The sequence below is a fragment of the Rhinoraja longicauda genome, chromosome 7 (assembly GCF_053455715.1).
Source record: "Rhinoraja longicauda isolate Sanriku21f chromosome 7, sRhiLon1.1, whole genome shotgun sequence".
Classification (NCBI taxonomy): domain Eukaryota; kingdom Metazoa; phylum Chordata; class Chondrichthyes; order Rajiformes; family Arhynchobatidae; genus Rhinoraja; species Rhinoraja longicauda.
The window spans coordinates 3501561-3528713 of NC_135959.1; the positions used below are offsets into that span (position 1 = coordinate 3501561).

The following is a 27153-nucleotide window of genomic DNA, read 5'->3' on the forward strand; positions in this document are numbered from 1 at the left end:
TTAAAGCAGTCACCTCTGCGTGGAGCCACAGGAGATGGGCAAGGTCCTCCGAGTATTTCTCCTCTGTATTTACCGAGGAACTTGGGGCAGTCATTGGAAGTGTCTTGAGAGCAGTCAGTGTTACGGTCGAAGAGGTGCTGAAGATACTATAGTGTGTGAAGGTGGGCAAATAGCCAGGGCCTGATCAGATATATCCGAGGACATTGTGGGAAACTAAAGAGGCAATATCTAAGATGCAGTACAGAACGCCACAGGACATCCTTCTTCCCTGTGGCTATCAAACTGTCTAATCCCTCCCCCTTCTGTAGTGGGGAAGAGCAGTGGGATCAAGGAGTGCAGGTGCATGGTTCCTTGAAGGTAGAGTCGCAGCTAGATAAGGTGGTCAAAAAGGCTTTTGATACATTGGCCTTCAGTCAGAGTATTGAGCAAGGAAGTTGGGAGGTCATGTTGCAGTTGTATAAGATGTTGGTGAGACAGTCTTCAGAGTATTGTGTTCAGTTCTGGGCACCATGTTATGGGAAAGATGTCAAGCTGGAAAGGGTACAGAGAAGAGCTCTCTTATACCAGCATTAAGGAGGCATTTAAACACACCTGAGCAATTACAAAGACCTGTGAAACCATGTGTCCCAAACATTATGGTGCCCTGAAAGGGGGGGACTATGTGTAAACACAGCTGTAATTTCCACATGGAAAAACCAAAATGTATAAAAATACCCTTAATAAAATCTGACAATGTGCACTTTAACCATGTGATTTTTTTCTTTCACAAATCTCAAATTGTAGAGTACAGAGGCAAATAAATAAATGATGGGTCTTTGTCCCAAACATTATGGAGGGCACTGTACATTGATCGGACAGGTTTGGAGGGTATATGGACCAAATGTAGGCAGATGGGACTAGTTTAGCTGGGACATGTTGGCCGGTGTGGGCAAGTTGGGCCGAAGGGCCTGTTTCTACACTATCACTCCATGACTCTATAATGAGGGAATAATCAGAACCTTTGGTTGTGGTAGTTAAGAGAGGTATTAACTTGGATGCTGTGTCTTCTCCCCTCGTGTGGTAGTGCTGTGGACTATTTGGGTCCTCCTTGGAGAAAAATGGCCTCAGTTTGCGGTCGATTCAAGGTGGAAGCCTGGGTAATAAAACAAAGCATTTCTTGTTAATAATTATCTTGAAAGCATTCAGGATAGTCGTCAATTTCAAAATCATTTGCTGAATGTCAGGGGGAGAGACGGTGGAGGTTTATTTAAACAGAGGACTGTTGGCGAATAGAATGATTTGCCAGAGTTCTTCTGAATAAATTTAAGAGAAACTGGTGCAATTATTTCAAATGGAGATGGATGTGGTTTGAATTATTCCAGTGTTTCACATGATGGGCTGGTATAACGAGTTGTCTAAGTCATTGGTCTTCCTGGAATTATCAGCAGTTATAACATGGGATCAGAAGCCAGAGGCTTGACTGGAACTGGTAACCCAAATTCAATCTTTCCACTGCAGATAGGAAATGTAACCGTCTCCCATTCCTTCTCTCCAGAGATACTGCCTGTCCCGCTGAGTTACTACAGCATTTTGTGTCTATTTTCAGTTAATGAAATCTGGAATATAAAGTTAATATTGATAATAATGACCTTGAAAGTACCAGATTACAGTTCAGGCACCTTGCATTTTACACGTGCTTGATTGACACGTTTTTAGAATAATGCGCTTGTCTAATTACTGCCAAAGTTTAATTTATGTGTAGCTAATTTTGGAATAATGCACTCAAACCTATACCTGGCACCGTATGGCAGTGCAGTCGTGAGGTGCCTGGCATATGTTTGCCTTACGTGCTGCTTTTGAAATACGTAACCCTTCCGCAAATTGCGAGGTGACTGTATTAATCCATCTAATTTATTATGTTTAGCAAGGGGGTCAGACAGCATCTCTGGGAAAAAAAGGAACAGGTGATGTTTTGGGTTGAGAGGATCCTGTTGAGTTACTCCAGCTTTTTGTGTCTACTTAAATTTATTATGTTGGTCCTTCAGGAAAGGATTTTTTTATGCAAAAATGTTTTACCTCCTTAACCATCATTTGGTTGATTCTCAGTGATTTAGGTTTGGGTTTATTTTTGATATAATACTATATGTAAACACAATCGAATCAGACTCCATTACAATTTGTATAACAAGGGGGAAGATACAGAGTGCAAAATATAGTCCTATATTAGCACATCAGTTCAATAGACAGTGTCCAATGTCTGCAATGGGGTAGAGGTGAATGGAACAATAACCTAGCGTATGGGATGATCATTCAGAGCCTGATAACAGAGGGGAAGAAGTTGTTCCCGAATCTGGTGAAGCACTCTTTCGAGCTACATTACCTTCTGCTGGATGGGAGCAGGGAGAAGAAGAAATGACCAGGGTGGAACAAGTCTACTTTTTTTGCTGCTTTTCCAAAGCAGAGTGAAGTGTAGATGGAGTCAAGAAACATGGAAACATAGAAAATAGGTGCAGGAGTAGGCCATTCGGCCCTTTGAGCCAGTACCGCCATTCAATATGATCATGGCTGATCATCCAAAATCAGTACCCCATTCCTGCTTTCTCCCCATATCCCTTGATTCTGTTAGCCTCAAAAGCAAAATCTAACTCTTCTCTTGAAAACATCCAATGAATTGGCCTCCTGTGTGCAGGGAATACAGATTCACAACTCTCTGGGTGAGAAAGTTTTTCCTCATCTCAGTCCTAAATGACCTAACCCTTATTCTTAAACTGTGACCCCTGGACTCCCCCAACATGGGGGCCATTTTCCTGTGTCCAACCTGTCCAATCCCTTGAATTTTATGTTTCTACTAGAAGATTCCCTCTCATCCTTCTAAATTCCAGTGAATATAAGCCCAGTCGATCCATTCATCATATGTCAGTCCTGCCATCCCAGGAATTAACCTGCTGAACCTATGCTGCACTCCCTCAATAACAAGAATGTCCTTCCTCAAATTAGACCAAAACTGCACACAATACTCTTGGTGTGATCTCGCCAGGGCCCTGTACAACTGCAGTAGGACCTCCTTGCTCCTATACTAAAATCCTCTTGCCATGAAGGCCACCATGCCATTTGCTTTCTTCATTGTCTGCTGTACCTGCATGCTTACTTTCAGTGACTGATGTACGAGGACGCCCAGGTCTCGTTGCATCTCCTCTTTTCCTAATCTGTCACAATTCAGATAATGGCGTGTCAGTTAATGGAGTCTGGTCACAGTGATGGACTGGACGGCATCTACAGCTTTTTGCAATCGTCAACTGAAATTGTTATCTGCAGCACCATCTGGTGCTGAAATTTATCAGCAGCACCATCACCGACCTCATCACCTCCGGCGATCTACCCCCCAGTGCCTCCAATCTCATAGTTCACCAGCCCCGCACGGCCCGATTCTACCTCCTACCCAAAATCCACAAACACAACTGTCCCAGCAGACCCATTGTCTCTGCCTGCTCATGCCCCACCGAACTTATCTCTACCTACCTCGACTCCATCCTATCCCCCCTGGTTAAATCCCTCCCCACCTACGTCCAAGACACCTCACACGCTCTCCATCTCCTGGATAACTTCCGGTTCCCAGGCCCCCACTCCCTCATTTTCACCATGGATGCCCAGTCACTCTACACTTCCATCCCCCACAAGGATGGTCTCGAAGCCCTCCGTTTCTTCCTCGACCGTAGAACCAGCCAATCCCCATCGACCAACACTCTCCTCCGCCTAGCAGAGCTGGTTCTTACCCTCAACAACTTCTCCTTTGACTCCTCCTACTTCCTCCAAACCAGAGGCGTAGCTATGGGCACTCGCATGGGCCCTAGCTACGCCTGCCACTTTGTCGGGTGCGTCGAACAATCCCTGTTCCAGACGTACACTGGCCCCATCCCCGAACTCTACCTCCGCTACATCGACGACTGCATTGGTGCTACCTCTTGCACCCATGCAGAACTCACTGACTTCATACACTTCACCTCCAATTTCCATCCTGCCCTTAAATATACCTGGACTATCTCTGACATCTCCCTCCCGTTTCTGGACCTCACCATCTCCATCACAGGAGACAGACTAGTGACGGACATTTACTACAAGCCCACCGACTCGCACAGCTATCTGGACTACACTTCTTCCCACCCGGTCCCCTGCAAAAAGTCTATCCCCTACTCCCAATTCCTCCGTCTACGCCGCATCTGCGCCCGGGATGAGGTGTTTCAGACTAGGGCTTCCGAGATGTCCTCGTTCTTCAGAAAACGGGGCTTCCCCTCCTCCATTATAGATGAGGCTCTCACTAGGGTCTCTTCTACATCCCGCAGCTCCGCTTTTGCTCCCCCTCCCCCCACTCGCAACAAGGACAGGATCCCCCTCGTTCTCACCTTCCACCCCACCAGCCAGCGGATCCAACATATTATCCACCAACATTTCCGTCACCTACAACGGGACCCCACCACTGGCCATATCTTTCCATCCCCTCCCCTCTCTGCGTTCCGCAGAGACCGTTCCCTCCGTAACTCCCTGGTCCACTCGTCCCTTCCTACCCAAACCACCCCAACCCTGGGCAGTTTCCCTTGCAACCGCACGAGATGCAACACCTGTCCCTTTACCTCCCCCCTCAACTCCATCAAAGGACCCAAAAGGTCTTTCCAGGTGAGACAGAGGTTCACCTGCACCTCCTCCAACCTCATCTATTGCATCCGCTGCTCTAGATGTCAACTTATTTATATCGGCGAAACCAAGCGCAGGCTCGGCGATCGCTTCGCTGAACACCTGCGCTCGGTCCGCATTAACAAAACTGATCTCCCGGTGGCCCAGCACTTTAACTCCCCCTCCCATTCCCAGTCTGACCTCTCTGTCATGGGCCTCCTCCAGTGCCATAGTGAGGCGCGCCGGAAATTGGAGGAGCAGCACCTCATATTTCGCCTGGGCAGTTTGCAGCCCGGTGGTATGAACATCGACTTCTCCAACTTCAGATAGCTCCTCTGTCCCTCCCTTCCCCTCCTCCTTCCCAGATCTCCCTCTATCTTCCTGTCTCCACCTATATCCTTCCTTTGTCCCACCCCCGACATCAGTCTGAAGAAGGGTCTCGACCCGAAACGTCACCCATTCCTTCTCTCCCGAGATGCTGCCTGACCTGCTGAGTTACTCCAGCTTTTTGTGAATAAATTGTTATGTTTTATCATATAAAATGGTCAGGCAACCTACTTGTGCATTTGGGAACTTCACAGTACTGACCTAGCGACAGGGGAAGAAACCCTTTTCCATGTAACCACTCTGCTGCTGCCATTATCTCAACAAGAAGAGTCCTGACCCAAAACGTCGCCCATTGTTTTTCACAAGAGATGCTGACTGACCCGCTGAGTTACTCCAGCACTTTGTGTCTATCTTTGGTATGAACAAGCATCTGCAGTTCATTTCTACATGACTCAAGAATACGAGTTTAACAGAGGCCATTGGAAATTGGCAAACTATCATTTCTATTGATACATAAGTAATGATTCTCTGGTAAACAATGTAACACAATCTTAAATATTTTCAGCTCGTGATAACAAAAATAAATAAATAACTATTCAAAACATCTTTATTTTTAAAAATCTTTCAGGATAAATGGCCCAAACCTGTAATTTTCTAGCACTTTAACCCCTTTCCCCCCCATTGACACAATTGTTTTTATAACATGATTTTCTGTAACACGGGGTTTCTAATGCAACCATCTCGTTATGATAGACTTTCTGTACACTGGCCCTCAGACTGTACTGAGCTTTTACACACTTGTCAAATCATGTAGGCTGAGAGCAAAGTGCAGATATTTGTACTGTACAGTACAAATACTGTACTGTAAACAACTCATCAAAAGTCAATTGTCGTTATCATTCTTGAGATACATGTAGCTGTCAATATTTTACATAAGCACCATTCAAAATATTTTCTGCAAATCTGCCTGTATGTGGCATGGCTTTATGTAAAAGCTGGATGGTAGATTTCCTTATTAAAACTACTCGGGTAACACATATGCATCCTTTATACTTTCTTTTAGGTAACTGAATTTAAGTTCACTAACTGCTGTCATGCATTTGAACTCGTGCTGCCTGATGATTGATTAGTTCTAGCCTATAGTTCTGTAATATAGCATGGGGTACAATCATATATTTGTCTCAAGTAAACTGGTATAGAGTTGTAGGCACAATGGCTAAATTACAGGTGATGCCCAGTTAATGAAGATGTGTTGCAAGGGGAAAAAATTGCATCGTGTTGATCCGTTGTGGAAACTTGCACATTCTCACTGGTGTGCCAAATTTGCAGCTGCATTTGTGACAACTGGTAAAGGTATACTTGGCTTTACTTCAACTCTTAATTGTGAACATGACATAAAAGCACTCAAACCGTGAGCAGTATACAACCTGTCAAGACACGAGGAGATCAGTCTTGTAATGTCCTTTTATTCTTTGAGTCCTCGCCATGGTCTCTCCTGGATGTTGGTCCAAAGTTTCCTCTATGAAGCTGGGTTCTTGCCTTGGTCCAGAACATGTTAAGAAGTTGAATCCTGTTTCCAACATCTAACTGCTTTCCTTTCCTTCCACTCTCCAATGAGACATTACCACATCAGTCATCTGATCCAAGCCTTTTTGGCTATATTACAGCTGGACTAATGGTTGCCACTGTATCACCTTCAAGGGCCTGTCCCACTTGGGCGATTTTTTTGGTGACTGCCGGCGACTGTCAAAGTCGTAGCAGATCGCCAAACTTTTCTTTTACCCGACGACAATGAACACGACAATGCCGAGTCAGGTCGAGATTACAGCGTCTTCTGAAACATCGCGAAAATTCCCACACTGTCAATGCTTCTCCGACGTCCTGGTTTTCGCTGAAATCACTAACAAGTCGGTAAGTATTTGAGAGTTTTGAACTATAACACCTTGTATGGGTTACTTAAAAACCAAGCTTCACTGTAACAAGGAATAAACCGGATTTACTTCCAGTTTACTAATAGCTGTATTTTTTTAAAAAGTGATTCAGTGGATTTTTGTGAAAAGTGTGTGGGCATTCTTTGAAAATGTAAGGAAGATGCATATCCTGTTTCTGGGTTGAATATCTGGGTTTGGAGACCACTTTAAATGTAATGGCTGAGGCCAAAAACATCTCGAAAATTCTCACACTTACCTGACCATCAAACTGTCGCCTCCAATCTACCTGTCAAATGGCTTGATGGTAAATAAATTTGTTAAACACTAGCTTTTGATGGTGTTTTGAAATGACTTTACTTATTTTAATATTATGTGCTTCTAAATGCATCTTAAGAGAACCTATCAAACCTGGGGACAGCATGCGACAACGACCGCAATAAGCTACGATGCCTGGCGACAAGCCAGCGGTCGCTGAGAAATTTCAACCCATTTGATTTCTCAGCGACGTGCCGAGATCCACTACGAACCACCACAATCTTTGGAAGACTCTTCACGATCATGCCCGCGACACCCCGGCGAACTGTCGGCGACAGCCTAGTCGCCGGCACTCGCCTTAAAATCGCCTAAGTGGGACAGGCCCTTCACTTTCCATTTCACCAGTTGTGTGGCATTTTTAATATTGGTACAGAAGAGTGGGGAATTGATAGTTCTTGACAGTTTATTAAAGGATTCAATGTTCCACATTGGTCTGACCAGGCCTCATCACCTGGATATTTCTATCATTAACCTAGTCCTCTAGATATCTTTCTCTACCATCACTAATAGCCACACAAGGAACTGTGGGTGCTGGAATCTGTGCAGTGCTCAATGCTAGAGTAATTAATCGGAGGAGTTCCAAAACATTGCCTATTCATGTCCTCCGGAGATACTGTCTGACCCACTGAGGTACTCCAGCACTTTATGTTCTACACATTACCAATGGCCAACTGTTGAACATTGATGTTAAAGTTCGATTCTATAGACAGACAACAAAAGTGGTAAAACATTAAAGTCTTTATCACGCCAGCGGGAGTGGGAGAGCTGCAACTAGTATGCTTGCATACTAGCAGTCACTCCAGGACCCCACTCACCTACAGAGTGTTTCAGCAGCATTTTTATACACCAAATACAATAGGTTTTAGAAGTGATAGCAGACCCAGACACCCCACACGGGTGGTCTTGCAAGAGAATAGTTCAATGAATCATCATCCACTATCACTGACCATTGTCCGAGGTCATTAATAATAATAATAAATTTTATTTGTCATATGTAGGTTGGCACAGGGTCAACGGTACAATGAAATGTATTTGATAAGACAACGGGTCACCTCAGCAGTAATATTCCAAGGATAATTTTTTTTTTTAAATGACATTGGGAAGGTAAAAAGACAATATTAAAAATAGGTAAAAAGACTATTAAAAATAATCATCATTTATGATTTGAAATGTGTTTATGAGTTCAGAAGCCTGATGGCCTGATGGTAGAAACTGTTCTTAAGTCTGGTGGTATGCGCAGCCATACTCCTGTATCGTCTGCCTGACGGTAACAAGGAGAACAGCCTGCGTGCTGGGTGGCTGTGGTCCTTGATGATGCTGCGTGCCTTCCGCAGGCACCACCGGTAGAAAATGTCCTGAATGGGAGACAGTTGCCAGTGATGTGCTGTGCCGCCTTCACCACTCTCTAGTGATTTGTGGCTGTGGGCAGAACAGTTCCCATACCAGACTGTAATGCAGCCCGTCAGCAGGCTCTCGATGGTGCATCTGTAGACATTTGTGAGGATGCTGACGTTCATGCCAAACTTCCTCAGTCTTCTCAAGAAAAAGAACCGCTGGCGGGCCTTCTTTGTTATTATGTCCGTGTGCAGTGTCCAGGAAAGGTCCTCAGTGATGTGCACACCGAGGAACCTAAAGCTGCTGACCCTTTCAACCTCAGCATCACCGATGTGGATGGGGAGGTGTGCTCTCCCCCGCTGTCTCCTGTAGTCCACGATCATCTCTTTAGTTTTGCTGACATTGAGAGAGAGAGAGAAAGGTTATTTTCCTGGCACTAGCTGTTTAGTGCCTTTACCTCCTCTCTGTAGGCAGTCTCATTGTTGTCTGTGATGAGGCCCAAGATGGTCGTGTCGTCAGCAAACTTTAGGATGCTGTTTTAGCTGTGCTTAGCAGTACAGTCGTGCGTGAGCAGGGAGTACAGGGGAGGACTGAGCACACAGCCCTGTGGTGTGCCTATGTTGAGGATCAGCGAGGAAGAGGTGTGGCTGCCAATTCTCACCACCTGGGGCCTGCCCGTCAGGAAATCGAATATCCATCCGCAGATGGAGGTCTCCAATCAAGGAGCTTGGGGACGGGTTTTGAGGGAATAATGGTGTTGAATGCCGAGCTGTAGTCAATAAAGAGCATTCTCACATATGTATTTCGTTTGTCCAGGTGGGTGAGCGCAGTATGTATTGCCATGGCGATGGTCCAGTGCCCTGTTTGGTCTATATGCAAATTGAAGAGGGTCCAAGGTGTCAGGGAGAGAGGAGCAGATGTGAGTTTTGACTAGCCGCTGGAAGCACTTCATTAATTTAGTCTATTAACATAAACACATCTTCCTGGTGCTCAACTTTATGGTGATTGTAAAGAGGCTCATTCTACTCTGTGCTCTTCCTTTGTATCCGTTTACTGTCCTTTGTAGTTTTACAACACCCCTTTTGTAATCTCAAGCCGGCATCTACACAGAGATAGACTTGCAGGCGTCTGAGGTATGCAATCTAATTTAGTGACAGTTCATCTTCATGTAGCATTTGGTCACATACACCTTAACCCTTAAATCCCCTTTCTCCTTTACATTGGGGGCTAGTGGAATCGAGGGATGTGGGGTGAAGTTGGGCACAGGTTACTGATTGTGGATGATCAGCCATGATCTCAATGAATGGCGGTGCTGGCTCAAAGGGCCGAATGGCCTCCTCCTGCACCTATTTTCTATATTTCTATGTTTCTGTTGAGACACGAGAGCAAAAGCACCAATATGGGCTTTCTATTCGACCTCCATAAAGCCTTTGATTCCCTCAATAGCTAGGGACTATGGAGCACCTTTCTCAAAAGTGATCGCTCAAAGACAATTAATTCTACTATTTAGGCAACAAGTCTATGCATTAGCTCCGCAGCAGAGCTATTCTCTGAAGATCATTGTCCTGTAAGCCTGGATCATTGCTCTGATGTTTGTTGCAAATTTTCTTGAAGCAAATGTGCAAGTAACTGCCTGCATTCTTCTTGCTAGAGTAGAAATTGCCCACAGGGCAAATGAGAAACTGTTCAACATATTGTAAATGTGCGAGACAAAATAGATCATAACAGTGTGCATTATTATGTCCTGATCAAAGCACATTTGAGGCATGTTCTTGGTTTTTTGGTGGGTTGAATAAATAATTCCAGAACTAAACCTTAAGGAAGGCAAATTCAATGCTGGCATTTATATCAAGAGGATTGGAATACAAAAACAGAGGTGTAATGCTCGGGCTCTGTAAGGTGCTGGCCAGGCTGCATTTGCAGGACTGTGAGCAAATTTGGGCCCCATATCTGAGTAAGGATGTGCTGGCTCTGCGGGGAGTCCAGAGGAGGTTTACAAGAATGATTCCAGGAATGAGTGGGTTAGCATATGATGAGCGTTTGAAAGCACTGTGGGCTCTATTCGCTGGAGTTTAGAAGGTTGAGGGGGGACCTCATTGAAATTTACAGAATAATGAAAGGCATAGATAGAGTGGATGAGGAAAGGACTGGTGGGAGAGTTTTGGACTAGAGGTCTTAGCCTCGGAATTAAAGGGCGCTCTTTTAGAAAGGAGGTGAGGAGGAACTTCTTTAGTCAGAGGGTCGTTAATCTGTGGAACTCATTGCCGCAGAGGCCAAGTAACTGGATGTTTTTAAGGCAGAGATTGACAAATTCTTGATTAGAACCGGTGTTCAGGGTTACGGGGAGAAGGCAGGAAAAAGGGATTAGGCAGAGATCAGCCATGATTGAATGGCGGAGTAGATTAGATTGGCCAAATGGCCTAATTCTACTCCTATAACTTGTGTTAACTAATCTCATCTGCCTTGTAAACTGCAGACACTGTTGTGCACAAATGACAAGTAATTGGTATTGATATCACCTGAAGTTGGGGGAAACAGTATTGATTCGTTCAATTGCAAATCCCTTCATGAAAGCAACATTTTGGGATAAATATGCAGGAATAATTTGAGATATGGCGAGTGAAGCATGCTCACGAAGCAAAGAGTTTGTTGGTAAGGTTTATCCATGACTGATATATTCCCTGGTTCATGCTTGGAGCTGGCGACTAATCAATTAATATTGAATGTTAAGATTAGTTAACAGCTCAGTTGTTACAGAGCATGCAAGTTGTGGAAATGGTCAAGGACAAATTAGAGGGATCAAGGTCCCCTTTCCATCTAGCATAGAACATTACAGCACAGCAGCAGGGTCTTTGGCCCACAGTGCCTGTGCCAAACATAATGCCAAGGTAACCTAATCTCATCTGCCTGCATGTCATCCATACCCCTCTATTCCTAATTATTTTCCTTCTTGGTGGCTATATTTGAGAGTGTAAGATGGCAGCCATATATTCAATTTCCATTCTTTTAAAATGCTATGTTAGAACATTAAGCTGCAGATCACAAAAATAAAGAAAACTACTGATAAAAAACCCCAGTAGGTCATGCAGCATTTGCGGAAAAAGAAGCAGTTAATATCAGAGGTCCTGGACCCAAAGGGTCCACTTTGGTGGGAAGAATAGGAAGGCAGAGTATTATCTGAATGGTGTCAAGTTAGGAACAGGGGACGTACAACGAGATCTGGGTGTACTAGTGCATCAGTCACTGAAAGGAAGCATGCAGGTACAGCAGGCAGTGAAGAAAGCCAATGGAATGTTGGCCTTCATAACAGTATAACAGTATAACAGAGCTTTATTTGTCGTTCGGTACCGAAGTACCGAACGAAACTACATAGCAGTCATAGAAAAAAAAAAAGAAAAAAAAGAACACAAGACACATAACCCCAACACAAACGTCCATCACAGTGACTCCAAACACCCCCTCACTGTGATGGAGGCAACAAAACTTCCCCTCTCTTCCCCTCGCCCACGGACAGACAGCTCGTCCCCGACCGACCCGCACAGTCCCCGCACCGGGCGCTGAAACGTCTCGCGGCCAAACCGGGCGATGAAAGGCCCGCGACCAAGCCTTGCGCAGCTAAGTCCCGCAGCCGAGCCGCACCAGCGGTGAAAAGTCCCGCAGCCGAGCCGCACCAGCGGTGAAAAGTCCCGCAGCCGAGCCGCACCGGGCGGTGTTAAGTCCCGCAGCCGAGTTGCACCGGGCGGTGTTAAGCCCCGCAGCCGAGCTGCACCGGGCGGTGTTAAGCCCCGCAGCCGAGCTGCACCGGGCGATGTAAAGTCCCGCAGCCGAGTTGCACCGGGCGGTGTTAAGCCCCGCAGCCGAGCTGCACCGGGCGATGTAAGTCCAGCGGCCAAGCCGCACCGGGATGTAAAGTCCAGCGGCCGAGCCGCACCGGGGGATGTTAGGCCCCGCAGCCGAGCCGCACCCCGCGCCGTGAGGAAGAGAAAAGTTCCCCACACCCACCCACCCACACCCACCCCCCACACACCACCACCCCCTCCCACACATACACAACCAAAAAAATATATATAAAAATCATCCCAACACCGACACTCAACAAAAAAAAGACGGACAGACTGCTAGTCAGCCGCTGCCGTTAGGCAAGAGGAGTTGAGTATAGGAGCAAAGAGGTCCTTCTGCAGTTGTACAGGGCCCTAGTGAGACCGCACCTGGAGTACTGTGTGCAGTTTTGGTCTCCAAATTTGAGGAAGGATATTCTTGCTATTGAGGGCATGCAGCGTAGGTTTACTAGGTTAATTCCCGGAATGGCGGGACTGTCATATGTTGAAAGACTGGAGCGACTAGGCTTGCATACACTGAAATTTAGAAGGATGAGAGGAGATCTTATCGAAACGTATAAGATTATTAAGGGGTTGGACACGTTAGAGGCAGGAAACATGTTCCCAATGTTGGGGGAGTCCAGAACAAGGGGCCACAGTTTAAGAATAAGGGGTAGGCCATTTAGAACTGAGATGAGGAAAAACTTTTTCAGTCAGAGAGTTGTGAATCTGTGGAATTCTCTGCCTCAGAAGGCAGTGGAGGCCAATTCTCTGAATGCATTCAAGAGAGAGCTAGATATAGCTCTTAAGGATAGCGGAGTCAGGGGGTACGGGGAGAAGGCAAGGACGGGGTACTGATTGAGAATGATCAGCCATGATCACATTGAATGGTGGTGCTGGCTCGAAGGGCCGAATGGCCTCCTCTTGCACCTGTTGTCTATTGTCAAAGAAAGGTGTCAGACTTGAAACATTAACTATTTTACTTTCCACAGATGCTGCCTGATAAACTCCAAATGACTGTGAGGAACAGAATAGTAAACTTGGAGATGTATCATTTGATACCCCTTTGCTCCATTTCTTCCCCCTCCCAAGTTCCTTGCATTGATTTAAAGTTGAAAGCCAAGCATGTTTCTGCAATGTGAAATAGTTTTTGCTGAAGAAGCACCAGTTAGTTTGGAACTTTTCAGCCCATTCACTGGGTTCAGCCTCATCTCCCAGTGTACATGACCCATTATGCTGGGTGTAGAAGAAGCAGTCAGGATTCTTTTTGACTTTGGAATATTCCAAAGAGCTTTACAGCTAATTTTTTTAAAATGTTTACGCAGTTGTTTTCTTAAGTTCCCCCTTTGCTCGAGACAGTTTCGACGAAGCATAGTACAATAAAAAAAAGTTGTTTGGTGAAATGCAATTGGAGATGGAGTTCAGCCAGTCTTTGACAAGAATTAGGCACAAAGAATTGCAGACGCTGATTTACGAAAGAAACGCAGTGCTGGAGTAACTCAGTGGGTCAGGCAGCATCTCTGGAGGACGTACTTAGGTACTACATCGGTCTGAAGAAGGGCCCGGACCTTAAACGTCACCTATCCAAGTCCAACTGAGATGCTGACGTTGAGTTACTCCAGTACTTTTTATTTTCTTTGACAAGAATCGTCTGATCTGTTGAATGACCCAGTTTACCATCTGAAGAAAACAAAAGATATAAATGCAAAATATTTTATGTCAACCAATATAACCAAATATTACACGTTTCTCTCAACATTTATTGTTTCAGCGGCGACTTCGGCATCTACGAAGCATTGCAGCGAGAAATATAGTTAACAAGAATGGTTCCCATCTTCTGGACACATACTTTAGTCTACATCTGTGCGATGATAAAAAGATCTTTAAAGGTAATCCATTCATTAAATGCACTTTATATATACAAGGTGTGAACATGCCATTTTTGCTGAAATTCAATGTTTAAAGGAGATGTGCGGTGTACGTTTATTTTTACACAAAGTATGTTGAATGTCTGGAATGCATTGCTGTGTGTGGTAGTGGATGCAGATACAATATAGCAATATAGTTAAGGCGGCATGGTGGCACAACAGTAGGGTTGCTGCCTCACAGAGTCGGAGACATAGGTTCGATCCTGACTATGGGTGCTGCCTGTACCGAGTTTGTATGCTCTCCTCACAACCTGCATGGGTTATCTCCAGATGGTCCAGTTTAGATCATAAGTGATAGGAGTCGGATTAGGTCATTCGGCCCATCAAGTCTACTCTGCCATTCAATCATGGCCGATCTATCTCTCCCTCCTCACCCCAATCTCCTGCCTTCTCCCCATAACCTCTGACACACACTCCAAAGACGTGCAGGTTTGTTGGCTTGGTAAACTTTGTAAATTGTCCCTGATATGTGTAGGATACTGAATTGTGTTCTGTGTTATGTTTGAAGTAGTAAATGTGACGAAGAAAAACACTCCGCGGTATCGACTGAACTTAATCTTAATTTGGCAGTGGCCAGGGGACTCTTTAAATAGTAGTGAATTGACTTTGGAGTTACTAAATTCTAGTGAAGAAAACTGAATGAAATTTCCCTTGTAGAGATGGAGGTACTCGAATCAAGACCCTTCACTGAACAAAATGTTCACTTTGGTAGACACAAAATGCTGAGAAACTCAGCGGGACAGGCAGCATCTCTAGAGAGAAGGAATGGGTGATGTTTTGGGTCGAGACCCTTCATGTTGGGAGTGGGCGGGACAGAGATAGAATGTAGACGGAGACACTAAGACTGCTGGGAGAACTGGGAAGGGGGAGGGGATGGAGAGAGAGGGAAAGCAAGGGCTTTCAGCTGGGGTGTAAGCTACCCAAGCGAAGTATGAGGTGCTGTTCCTCCAATTTGCGCTGGGCCTCACTCTGACAATGGAGGAGGCCCAGGACAGAATGGTCAGATTGGGAATGTGAGAGGGAGTTAAAGTGCTGAGCCACCGGGAGATCAGGTAGGTTAAGACGGACTGATCGGAGGTGTTCAGCGAATCGATCGCCGAGCCTGCGCTTGTTCTCGCCGATATGTAGAAGTTGACACCTGGAACAGCAGATACAGTAGATAAGGTTAGCGGAGGTGCAAGTGAACCTCTGCCTCACCTGAAAAGACTGTTGGGATCCTTAGATGGAGTTGAGGGGGGAGGTATTGGATGGAGTCGGGGGGAGGTCTTTTCCAACAGTCTTTTCAGGTGAGGCAGAGGTTCACTTGCTCTTCCTCCAACCTCATGCAGTATAGAAACATTGGAGATGTTAGGAGTATAGGAGATTTCCTGTAAAGGTTCGAAGTTAAGAATTTTGGAATCTTCTCTTCATGAGTTGATATTACCTGGTCAGTTGAACTAAGAAGCTTGAATAACTTTATGCTTGATTAATCTTATGCTTGATAAACCCCATGTACAACACAGCTTGGGGCAAAAGGTTCAGCTTGAGATGGTGCTATAGTGTGTCTTGCAGTAGCTTTGCATTTTTCTGATTGTACGATAAGCTATAATTTTAGAAAGATTTTTGAACAAATGTTCAACCACTTTCCAACAGCACTAACATGCAAACTAGTCAAACTCTTCCTGAAATTATGGCGTGCTTGCACATCTAACGGAACTGATGGGTGAATTTGATATAGATAGATTAATAATGAATGCACAGTCCGTTATCCAGGGAAAGGGAATCAAGTATGGCTGTATGGTAATTTGAGTTTCACTGTACCTTAATTGGGACACGTGACAATAAACTGATCTTTGAAGAACCAGAGGATATGCGTTTAAGATGAGATGGCTGGCATGGGCAAATTAGGTCAAAGGGTCTATTTCTGTTTGTATGACTCTGACTCGATCTAATAAGAGTATCTTGTGATTGCTGTTGAATTGAAGTTATAGTGATGAGTTAATTGTGTGCTTGAATAAATTTAACAGGCAAGTATTTTCGTCCAAAATATTGCACTTGGATTGCAATGCTTGCCGATAAACCAACCTATTGATGGTCCTGAGGAACCCTGGCAGTCCCACAAACCAGATGTTGACTTCATAAGCCTGTGCATTGTTGGCACAGCTCTATTGGAGATGATGCAGGAAGAGTAGCTATTGCTTAGCTATCTTTTGTAACTTGAATATGCTGGTTTCCAAAGTATATATTTTTAATGGATGCATGACTGACTTTGTTCCTTTTTCCTCTCAGCGTTTTACACCAGTGAAGTCATAAAGGATTCTTTGGTAAGTGATCTTCAGTTGAACTGGGTTTGGATGTGTTTTTAAATGAGATTCTTTGTGTTCTTTGGTTTGTTGGCAGTTTTGAATTAACTTAAATTTACAACCTCATTTGTAACAATCCAGTTCAGCAGCCATTTTAGAAAACAAGCAAAGGAGGGATGGGGGAGTCGTCAAAATGAGGAGATAAACACCAAAGCTTTAAGACTTGTAGGGAGCTGAGCAGTTGTTAGGATCTCTTGCTGTTTTTGTCAGCCCAGGAGTTTGAGGCCAGCTGTTTTGTTGATCCTGCCAAACTTGCAGGAAAAACTACCTTTACACAGAAGGATAAATGACACTCTTATCTCTTATCAGTAATGATCACAATAGGAGCAGGAATATGGCAGAGGGTGTAGTGGTAGAGTTGCTGCCTTATGGTGCCAGAGACCCAGGCTTGATCCTGACTATGGGTGCTGTCTGAACAGAGTTTCTACATTCTCCCTGAGACTGCGTCGGTTTTCTCCGGGTGCTCTGGTTTCCTCCCACATTCCGAAGGCATTCACGTTTGGAGGTTAATTGGCTTCAGTAAAATTGTAAATTGTCACTGGCATGTTGGATAGTGCTAGTGTACAGGGTGATCGCTCGTCGGTGCGGACTCGGTGGGTCGAGGTGTCTGTTTCTGTGCTATCTCTAAAGTATAAAGAGTAGCCGTTTGACTCTGCATGCCCAATTTGCTATTTGATAAAAATGTGGCTGATTCTTTTATTACCTCTGCACCACCTTTCTGCATTAACCTGCATGTTCTTAGATTTTTCCCTTACATTTGGACCCTTCTGCCCAACTCATCCATGCCGACCAAGATGCCCCATCTTTGCTAGTCCCGTTGCCTGCATTTGACACAAATACCTCTAAACCTTTCCTCTTGATGTACGTGTCCCAGGGTCTCAACTGCCTTCACTGGCACTTTGTTCCATATTGTAACCGCTCTGTGTGGAAACATTGCCCCTCAATTTCCTATTAAATTTTTAGTCTCCAACTTCCTGCTTCTATCAGATTGGATAGGTTTGATGTAAGGTTATCCATCTGTACTATTAACTCCGTTTGCGTTCTGCAATGATGCTGCCTGATTTGCTCGGTATTTCCAAGCACATTCTTTCACATTTCCAGCAATTATTGTGCCCCATTGCACAGTTCCAGCATGTTTGTTATTTCTTTTTCTTTTGTGTCCGTCCTTTCTTGCCCTTTGTCAAGAGTATTTCATTGTCACAGGTAATAATTATGGAACAATTACATTTTTACTTGCAGCAACAGTGCAGGTCTGTAAACACAGTATTCATTGATAAGCTAATAAAATTCATAAATTAAAATCCCTGATATGAATGCAAAAGGTCCAAAATCCTAAGTGAAATCAAGAATGTTCTTATTTCATAGTTTTGTGTTTGTAGTGTTCAGGGGCCTGAAGTTTAATGGGAAGAAACTGTTCTTGAATTTGGAGCTCACGGTTTTCAGACTCGTATTCCATCCTGATGGTAGGAGTGAAATGAAAGCATGTCAGGATAGTGTCTCCTTGATGATGCTGGATGTCTTTTGGAGGCAGCATCTCCTGTAGATTCCTTTGATGATGTGGAGGTCAGTACCTGTGATTGAGTCATAGTCATACAGCATGGAAACTGGGCTTTGGGCCCAACTTGTCCATGTTGACCAAGATGCTCCATCTGAGCTAGTCCCATTTGCCCAGGTTGGCTCATATCCCTCAACCTTTCCTATCCATATACCTGTCCAAGTGTCTTTTAAATGCTGTTATAGTACCTGTCTCAACTACCACCTCCTCCATTGTTTCCTCCCCTCCTTTCCCTTTTCCCCCAACTTTAGATTGCCACACCAGAACAGTGCAGCACAGGAACAGGCCATTCAGCCTGCAATGTCTGTACTCTTACATGATGCCAAGGCCAACTCGTATGTCTGCATATAATTTATATCTCTCACCATTCCCTGCGTATCCATGTGCCTGCTCAGTTCATTCACATCTTCAGCAGACAAACAAATGTGTTGCAGTGGTTTCTATGGTATGAAATATGAAAGCTAAGTAACCACTGCTAGATTCTAGATGAAATAATAATTAGGTCAAATTAACAATAGATAATGATGAATAGTGATGAATATCTTGGAGATGCGTTCCATTCTGTTACAACACCTAATTCTTTAAAGTAAACTTGATTTGTTTATCTGTGAATAATTGGAGAAGTGGATGAACAGTGATGGAAGATTCAAACTGAATCATCACTGTTTTCTCATTGCAGATGCTGATGGACATAAGTTTCCCCATCTTTTGTGTTGTTTTGAAACATAATATGGGTTAAAATAGGTCCCCGAGGCTGATAATGTTCCAAAAATACTCTCATCACTGCTTTCACCCAAAAACATTTCCGCTGCATTGTCTGTATCTTAGCACCACAAATTGTCCACTTGGCAGTTTGTCCGACCTGATCCTGGGAAGGGCCAAATGCAGGCAGGTAGGATTTGTGTAGATGGGACATGTTGGTCGGTGTGAGCAAGTTGAGCCGAATGGCCTGCATCCATGCTGTATGACTATGGCTAGAAAGCAAAAAATGAATAAGTGTGTGGTTTTGGAGGAGATTAACGGAACCATGGTGTTTCCGATGTAAGTGATTTCTCCTGCATGTTTTCCTATCCTGTGATACAGACTTTGCTTTGCACTTTCTGTCAGTGTGGAGAGGGCTGGAGGCCCTGCAGCAGCCTGGGGCTCACCTGGATCGGGGACCGATTTTTCAAGATGGCGCCTCTCTGTGGCGACATGTTACCAGCAGCACAGCAGAAAATCATCAAATATAGTAGTTCTCAGCTTAGCTGTATAAAAGAAACAGCAGAAACCAGCGCTGAAACTGACAAGCTGCTAATTCATTTAAACGCATTAACGCGATTGCGATCTACTGGCAGCAACGGAGCTGCCAACTGCAAGGGAATTCCCGATCGCAGGGGAATCCCCGACCTAGCAGGGGATCGCAGGAACAGTATATCATTCCTGCGATCTACTGAGTTACAGATGACAATAAACCCATCTTGAATCTTGAGACTTCATAAGGAAATGTGTGGAAGACTATGTTCCTACAAAAACCTTCTGAGTGTTTCCTGACCAGAAGCCTTGGATGAACCAGGAGATCCGCATTCTTCTGAAGACCAGATCCCTGGCATTCAGGTCTGGCTAGGCAGAGGTGTATAAGACGTCGAGATACGACCTTGACAAGGCCATCAAAAAGGCCAAAAGGGACTTTTGCTCTAAGCTGGAGGACGAGACGGATGTTCGGCAACTGTGGCAGAGCATGAATGCCATCACTTCCTACAGGGCAAAATCAGGAGGCAGCTCAAGCGACAGCGAAGCATCACTCCTTGGCGAGCTCAATGCGTTCTAAGCATGCATTGATAGGGAGAACACTGATGTGCCTTCCCAAGCCCCCATATGCCCTGATGGTATTACAGCTTCTTTCCCACAGGCATCAGGCTATTAAACACAACAACCTCAAATAAGCTCCGAACTACAATAGATTATTATTATTATTATTGCACTACTATTGTTTGTTTTTTGTGTGTATGTGTGTATATGTATATATATATGTGTGTGTATACATGTGTGTGTAGACAATAGGTGCAGGAGTAGGCCATTCGGCCCTTTGAGCCAGCACCGCCATTCACCATGATCATGGCTGATCACAATCAGTACCCCGTTCCTGCCTTCTCCCCATATCCCTTGACTCTGCTACCATTAAGAGCTCTCTCTCTATATATATATATATATGTGTGTGTGTGTATATATGTGTGTGTTTGTGTGTGTATATATGTGTGTACTTGTGAGTATGTGTATATACACTGAACTCTCGTTTATTATATTGTTTACAGTGTGCTATGTTGACATATTCTGTTGTGCTGCAGCAAGAAAGAATTTAATTGTTCTATCTGGGACATATGACAATAAAATACTCTTGACTCATAAGACCTAGAGCGCGGACTGGATTTTGTAAATGGCGCCAAAACCAGGCGCCTCTTGCATGTGGGCTCAGTAGACTATTTCTGTGCACTTTGCTAATCATGGATTATGCTTGGGTATGGCAATGCTGTACTGTGTAAGAAATTAATTTCACTGTGCTTTTGCACATGTGACAGTAAAAGTACCATTGAACATTGGACCATTGATTTTTAGTTTTTCCCTGTAATGCAGAATCCAACGTGGAGGAGTCTCGACTTTGGCTTGATGCCGGATCGACTTGACACCTCAGTTTCGTGTTTCCTGGTGAGGATCTGGGGAGGAAAGAAGGGACAGTATCATCCAATTATCGAGTGGCGGGTGCACCTTGATGGACTCAAATACTTGGGCCAGCAGGTAAAACGTGCAAGAGCTGAAGAAGAGCTCGACATTTTGTGTTTGAAATTCATTTAAGATTTAGATGTTGCCAGGATGTTGCATGGTTTTTCTGGGTAGCCTGTGGGAAGTTATGTGGCACACTGACGCAGCTGGTAGAGCTGCTGTCTCGCAGCGTCGGAGACCCAGGTTCGGTCCTGACCTCGGCTGTCGTCTGTGTGGAATTTGCACGTTTTCTTTGTGTCTACATGAGGTTCCCCCAGGTGCTCTGGCTTCCTCCCACGTCCCAGACATACAGGTTTACAGGCTAATTGGCTGCTGGAAATTGCCCTAAGTGTGGAGGAAGTGGATGCGAAAGTGCGATAACATAGAACTAATGTGAACAGCTGATCGATGGACAGCATGGACCTGATGTGCCAAAGGGATTGCTTCCATGCTGTATCTTTTAATCATGCAGTTTGTTTCAAAATTTTGAATGTACCATCTTGAATGTACAGAATAATGGAAAGTTAATAGGAGCATACCTTTGTGGCAGGTAAAGGCTGGTTCTGTTTAATCATACAGAGCTTTATTTGTCATTCGGTACCGAGGTACCGAACAAAATTACATTGCAGTCACACACACAAAAAAAGAACACAAGACACATGACCCCAACACAAACATCCATCACAGTGACTCCAAACACCCCCTCACTGTGATGGAGGCAACAAAACTTCCACTCTCTTCCCCACGCCCACGGACAGACAGCTCGTCCCCGACCGACCCGCACAGTCCCCGCAAGGGGATGGAAGTCCCCGCGGCCGAGACGCACCGAGTGCTGAAACGTCCCGTGGCTGAGCCGGGCGATGGAAGGCCTCGCGGCCGTACTGTGCGCTGCTAAGTCCCGCGGCCGAGCCGGGCGATTGAAGGCCCCGCGGCCGAGCCGTACCGGGTGCTGAAACGTCCCGTGACCGAACCGGGCGATGGAAGGCCCCGCGGCCGTACCGTGCGCTGCTAAGTCCCGCGGCCGAGCCGCACCGGGCGATGTTAGGTCCCGCGGCCGAGCCGCACCAGCGATGTAAAGTCCCCCGGCCGCGCCGGGCGATGGAAGGCCCGTGGCCGAGCCGCACCTGGCGCTGAACCGTCCCGCGGCCGCGCCGGGCGATGTTAGGTCCAGCGACCGAGCCGCACCGGCGATGTAAAGTCCCGCAGCCTAGCCGCACCGGGCGATGGAAGGTCCCGCGGGTGAGCCGCGCCCCGCGCCGTGAGGAAGAGACCTAAAAAGGAAAGGTTTCCCCCACCACCCCCCACCCCACCCCACCCCCCCACACATACACAGCCAAAAAACAAAAACAAAAACCATCCCAACACCGACCGACACACAACAAAAAAAAGGAAAAAAGACGAACAGACTGCCAGCGAGCCGCAGCCGTTAGGCGCCGCCACACGTGCCACAGTTTAAATAGTTTTAGTGACACAGAATATTTTAAGTTAAGAAGTAAGTGTCCACAATTAAAGAATATTTTAAGTTAAGAAGTATGTGTCCGCAATGCATTTTATAGCCATTTTTTAAATTAAAGGCACTATTGTAATACGCAAAAGAGATGCAAGTTTCGCTATGCTGATTGTCTGAAAATGTTAAAGTCGAGTCTTTCTGCCACATCAAATGTTGACTAAGTGGATTATTTTCTTGGCTTGGGTTAGATTCGGGCACGTAATCCAAACGATGTTATATTTGGGTTGAATGATGGTTACTATGGAACCCCCTTTGATCATAAGGTAAATCTATATTCTTTGTCATTTAGTTTTTGTCTGAGAATATAACTCTTATTTTAAAAATTGCCTTATTCATGCATCATCTGTGATGTAATTTAGTCATAAGTGGTTTATAACAAGGCCATCTGTTCCCACTCCTCTGTCAAAATCTGATGTGTGGCATGGCACACATACTAGTGGGGGGGGGGGGGGTTGTCGGAGAAAGCACACGGAGTGGCACAGCTAGTAAAGCTGTTGTCCTACAGCCCCAGAGACTATTGTTTGATCCTGATCTCGGGGGCTGTCTGTGTGTAGTTTGCACATTCTCCCTTGTTCCACCTTTGGCACAAAATGCATTTTAAGCAGATTGATGTGCTCGGGTTAAATTGTGTGCTCATGGTCATACAGTGTGGAACCAGGCTCTTCAGCACAACTCCTCCATGCCAAAAAGCTTGAATAACAGCTCATCCCATTTGCCATCTCCCCTTAAACCTTTCCCGTCCACGTACCTGTCTAAATGTTTTGTAAACTGCCTGCTAGTAATTGGGCAAGTTGGTCAGACAGGGGAAGCTCCAAACTGAGGTCACTGTTCCCCAGTTCTATACACTTCAGCACTGCCGGATCACTTTGCAAAACAGTGCAGTGTTTTCTTTTCCAGAAGGTCATCCACAAGGTATTTTTTGTATTACAAAAAATAATTATAGTTTTTGATTTATCAAAACAGGTTAGCATTGACATGTTTTTGATGTGTTTAGCTGCTTTGCTTTTTTGATTAGCATTGCAATTACAATACAATACAATATATCTTTATTGTCATTGTGCAGGGGTACAACGAGATTGGGAATGCGCCTCCCATACGATGCAATAATTTAATTAATTTAAACAACAACAACCCAACGAAACAAATTGTAACAGTTTTAAGACAGAGTGCAAGTAGATCTGTGCCGGATCACTGCGTTTTGACCATCCGGCTCAGCAGGACCGGTTCATAGCAGCTATGGCCCTGGGGATGAAGCTGTTCCTGAGTCTGGAGGTGCGGGCGTAGAAGGCCTTGTATCGTCTGCCCGATGGAAGGAGTTCGAACAGACTGTTGCAGGGGTGTGAAGAGTCTTTGTGGATGCTGGTGGCTTTTCTGAGGCATCATGTGTTGTAGATGCCCTCCAAGGCTGGTAGCTGTGTTCCGATGGTCCTCTGAGCTCTATGAACTACCCGCTGAAGAGCAATTGAGTATCAACTAGAATTTTGAAGTAAAGCATCAAATATTGTAGAATCTTTCATGTCGCTACAGGTTTGCAGTAAGAAATATTTCGCCTCTGCAGGAGTCCACCTCAACTGGGTTTACATTGGTCCAGTTTTGTTTCAGATGAAGTCAAGTTCAGCCAATTAGCTTAGTTTATTGTCACGTGTACTGAGGTACAGTGAAACACTCTTGTTGCTTGGTAACCAGTGATCAGAAAGACAACACATGATTGCAGTCAACCCGTCCACAGGTACAGATGTAAGATGGGAATAACGTTTAGTGCAAGGTAAAGTCCGATTAAAGATAGTCTGAGAGTCTCCAATAAGGTAGATAGTAGCTCAGCACTGCTCTCTGGTTGTTAATTGAATGATTCAGTTGCCTGATAACAGCTGGAAAGGAAGTGCCCCTGAATCTGGAGGTGTGTGTTTTCACACTTCTGTCCTCTTTCCTGTTGAGAGAGTGGAGAGGAGGGAGTGACCGGGGTGAGACTGGTCCTTGATTATGCTGGTGGCCTTGCCGAGGCAGTGTGAGGTGTACATGGAATCAATAGAAGGGAGGTTGGTTGTCTCCATTTACATCTCACGCTGCCTCGGTTTTATCTCAGAAGACTATGCTTTTGCATTCAAATTGAGCAAGATAAATGATAAAACCGACCCAAAGATCTGTTTCTTTTCCAAAGGATCTCTCTGAGAAGAAGAGGACTAGCCTTCTGCAAGTGGACCAAAGTTGTGTGAGGAACTCCTACAGTGTCTTCTCTCTGCTCAGGTAAGGCATTGACCAGGATATTGAACCAAACTCCAAATTAATGAGGCCAATTGATCCTTCCAATTGATGATTAATTTAATTTAATTGCTTTTACGATTGTCTTGATTGACATTGAATTTCATCTAATGTATTCAGAAATATCACTTTACAAATAACACATTTTGAGGGACTTTCCAAATGCCTCAGCGAGTTAAGACTTGTGGAGTAGGAAGTTCCTGGAACTGATACTTTAGCTTTAAGACACAGAGAGTTTGCTGATCTTGGATGAGCCAACACGTAGCGTCAGCACGGGTTCTGAATTCCTGACCTCCACTTGTCCTGTGCAATCTATAACCAGGTGCCTTTGTGGTTTCATGCTGTTAATTGAAATAATCTGTCAAGTAGAATAATTTTAACATCAAAAACATGTCAAATTTGGTTGCATTACTGATCTGGAATATGTGCAGTCCTTGATTATGTTGGCTGCGTTCATGGTGTTTCATGGGCAACCTGATGTGTAGATGGAGACGATGGTGGGGAGGCTGTTTTGGGTGATGGACTGGAATGCATTCACAACTCTCCGGAATTTCTTGCAGCCTTGGCCAGAGCGGTCGGTTTCCAAACCAAACTGGTGCATTCTGATCGGATACTCTCACTAATAAAGTTATGGGAGCAGAATTAGGCCATTTGGCCCATCAAGTCTACTCCGCCATTCAATCATGGCACATCAATCTTTCCCTCTCAAACGCATTCTCCTGCCTTCTCCCTGTAACCCCCAACACGTGCGCTAATCAAGAATCTGTCAATCTCTGCCTTAAAAATATCCATTGACACCCTCCACAGCTGCCTGTGTTCTGCTTTGAGACCTCATCTACAAAGCCATTGAGTTTGAAAATGCTGTGTTTTATGAATCTGTCGTTATCCTGCTCTGCCATTTTTCTGATCAAGCATGGCAAAGACCCCACTTTATATGATCAAAGTGGGGTTGTACGATCAAATACTCTAGTCTAGTGAATCATACAAAGCTGTCTAATGTTATTGAACACCAGATGGCAGTAGTGTTGCATTTTTGACTTCATCCCATATGGCTTTAGTTTGCACTACCTGCCTGCAAAACCAAACCCAATACTCTTAAATAAAGTAAATTGTAGTTATATTGCCCAATTAATGCCACATGCCTAATCATTGATCTATGAATTGTTGGTGTAAAATATTAACCCCTTTGCTTTTATGAATGTCACTCCAGGAAAACTCCATTCATTTGAAATACTCAGGATTTAAGTACAGTGCTAGCAGATTTTCCTAACTGCTGAACTTATTCCACACAATTTTAATTCACCATTTTATTTAGATCTTTATTTAGATCTTTCAGTGAACATAATTTTAGACGGTGTGCATGAGATACGCTTTGAGGGAGTCCTGGAAATGGAACCAGAGGAGTTTAGAGAGAGCGTGGAAAACATGGTCCTGACGTGCCAGAGAGATCCTGGGCCAGTGCCGAACTATCAGGACTTCTGCATAGTTGGAGAGCAAGTTATTGGAGATGGATACGAAATGCTGGAGTAACTCAGCAGGTCAGGCAGCTTCTCTAGAGAAATGGAACAAGTGTAGTTTTGGGCCGAGACCCTTCTTCATTGGAGGTTTATCTTACTGACTCTCCTTCCACTGAACTTTCAGACGATAAACTTTTTGTGCATAATTTATTGTTTAAAAATAATATTTTATCTCCGGATTTCCCCTATATTACCTTGAACATATATTCCCTCATATTGGCTATTATAGCAGTGAAACTAGTTCCTCTCTGCTCCAACTAAGCCCTTGTGATTATGCATGACTCCATTAAATCTACTCACTTCCTCTAAGTAGAACAATCCCAGCTTTTCTCAGCTCTTTACTCAAGCCCTGGCTGATTTTTATTTTCCGTTTTCAAGCTTGGGTATTAGACAGGGGTGAGGATTTCAACAGCTAAATGAACATTTCCTGCCTCGTCAAGTGAGTGGTTTAAAAGACCTAGGTAGTTTGCTGTCTCCTTTTCGGTGCCAAAGATTAGCAATAGCCAATCACAATGTGGTGATCAGGATTTTTTTAGCGAAGATGGACACAAAATGTTGGAGTAACTCAGTGGGACAGGCAGCATCTCTGGAGAGAAGGAATGGGTGACGTTTCAGGTCGAAACTCTTCTTCAGACGTTCTAGTATTGTGGGCGGATGAAGCGTCTTGGAACTGAAGCAGAATGAATGTTGATTGTTGCATTGAGTTTGAGTCTGACCCTGTGCTTCAGTCTTTTTCAATTACAGTAGATGGCACTGTGCAGGCAAATATTAATCCACAATATTTAACACATGGAAACCAATATTTTAAATGTTACTAAGTTGAAGGGAAGGAAAAAAATTAATACAATGGGCATGCAGATATTGAAGAAAGAATGGGGAATCGGGGGAACGACCTGCTGTTCACTCATGCATCTGTGGTTGCATTTAACC

At 44.7% G+C, this 27153-nt stretch overlaps 1 protein-coding gene across 2 annotated transcripts in view; it reads left to right on the forward strand.

Annotated features, from left to right (window-relative positions):
- The window catches only part of uvrag (UV radiation resistance associated gene), a 292355-nt gene that overhangs the window by 22422 nt on the left and 242780 nt on the right, over positions 1 to 27153 (forward strand). The window contains exons 2-6 of one of the 2 annotated variants that reach the window (XM_078401991.1): positions 14145 to 14262; positions 16570 to 16604; positions 20794 to 20973; positions 22636 to 22710; positions 24606 to 24691. In XM_078401991.1, the coding sequence (XP_078258117.1) occupies positions 14145 to 14262; positions 16570 to 16604; positions 20794 to 20973; positions 22636 to 22710; positions 24606 to 24691 (494 nt within the window). The remainder of the gene's footprint in view (positions 1 to 14144; positions 14263 to 16569; positions 16605 to 20793; positions 20974 to 22635; positions 22711 to 24605; positions 24692 to 27153) is intronic. The other variant, XM_078401992.1, reaches the window with a different exon arrangement.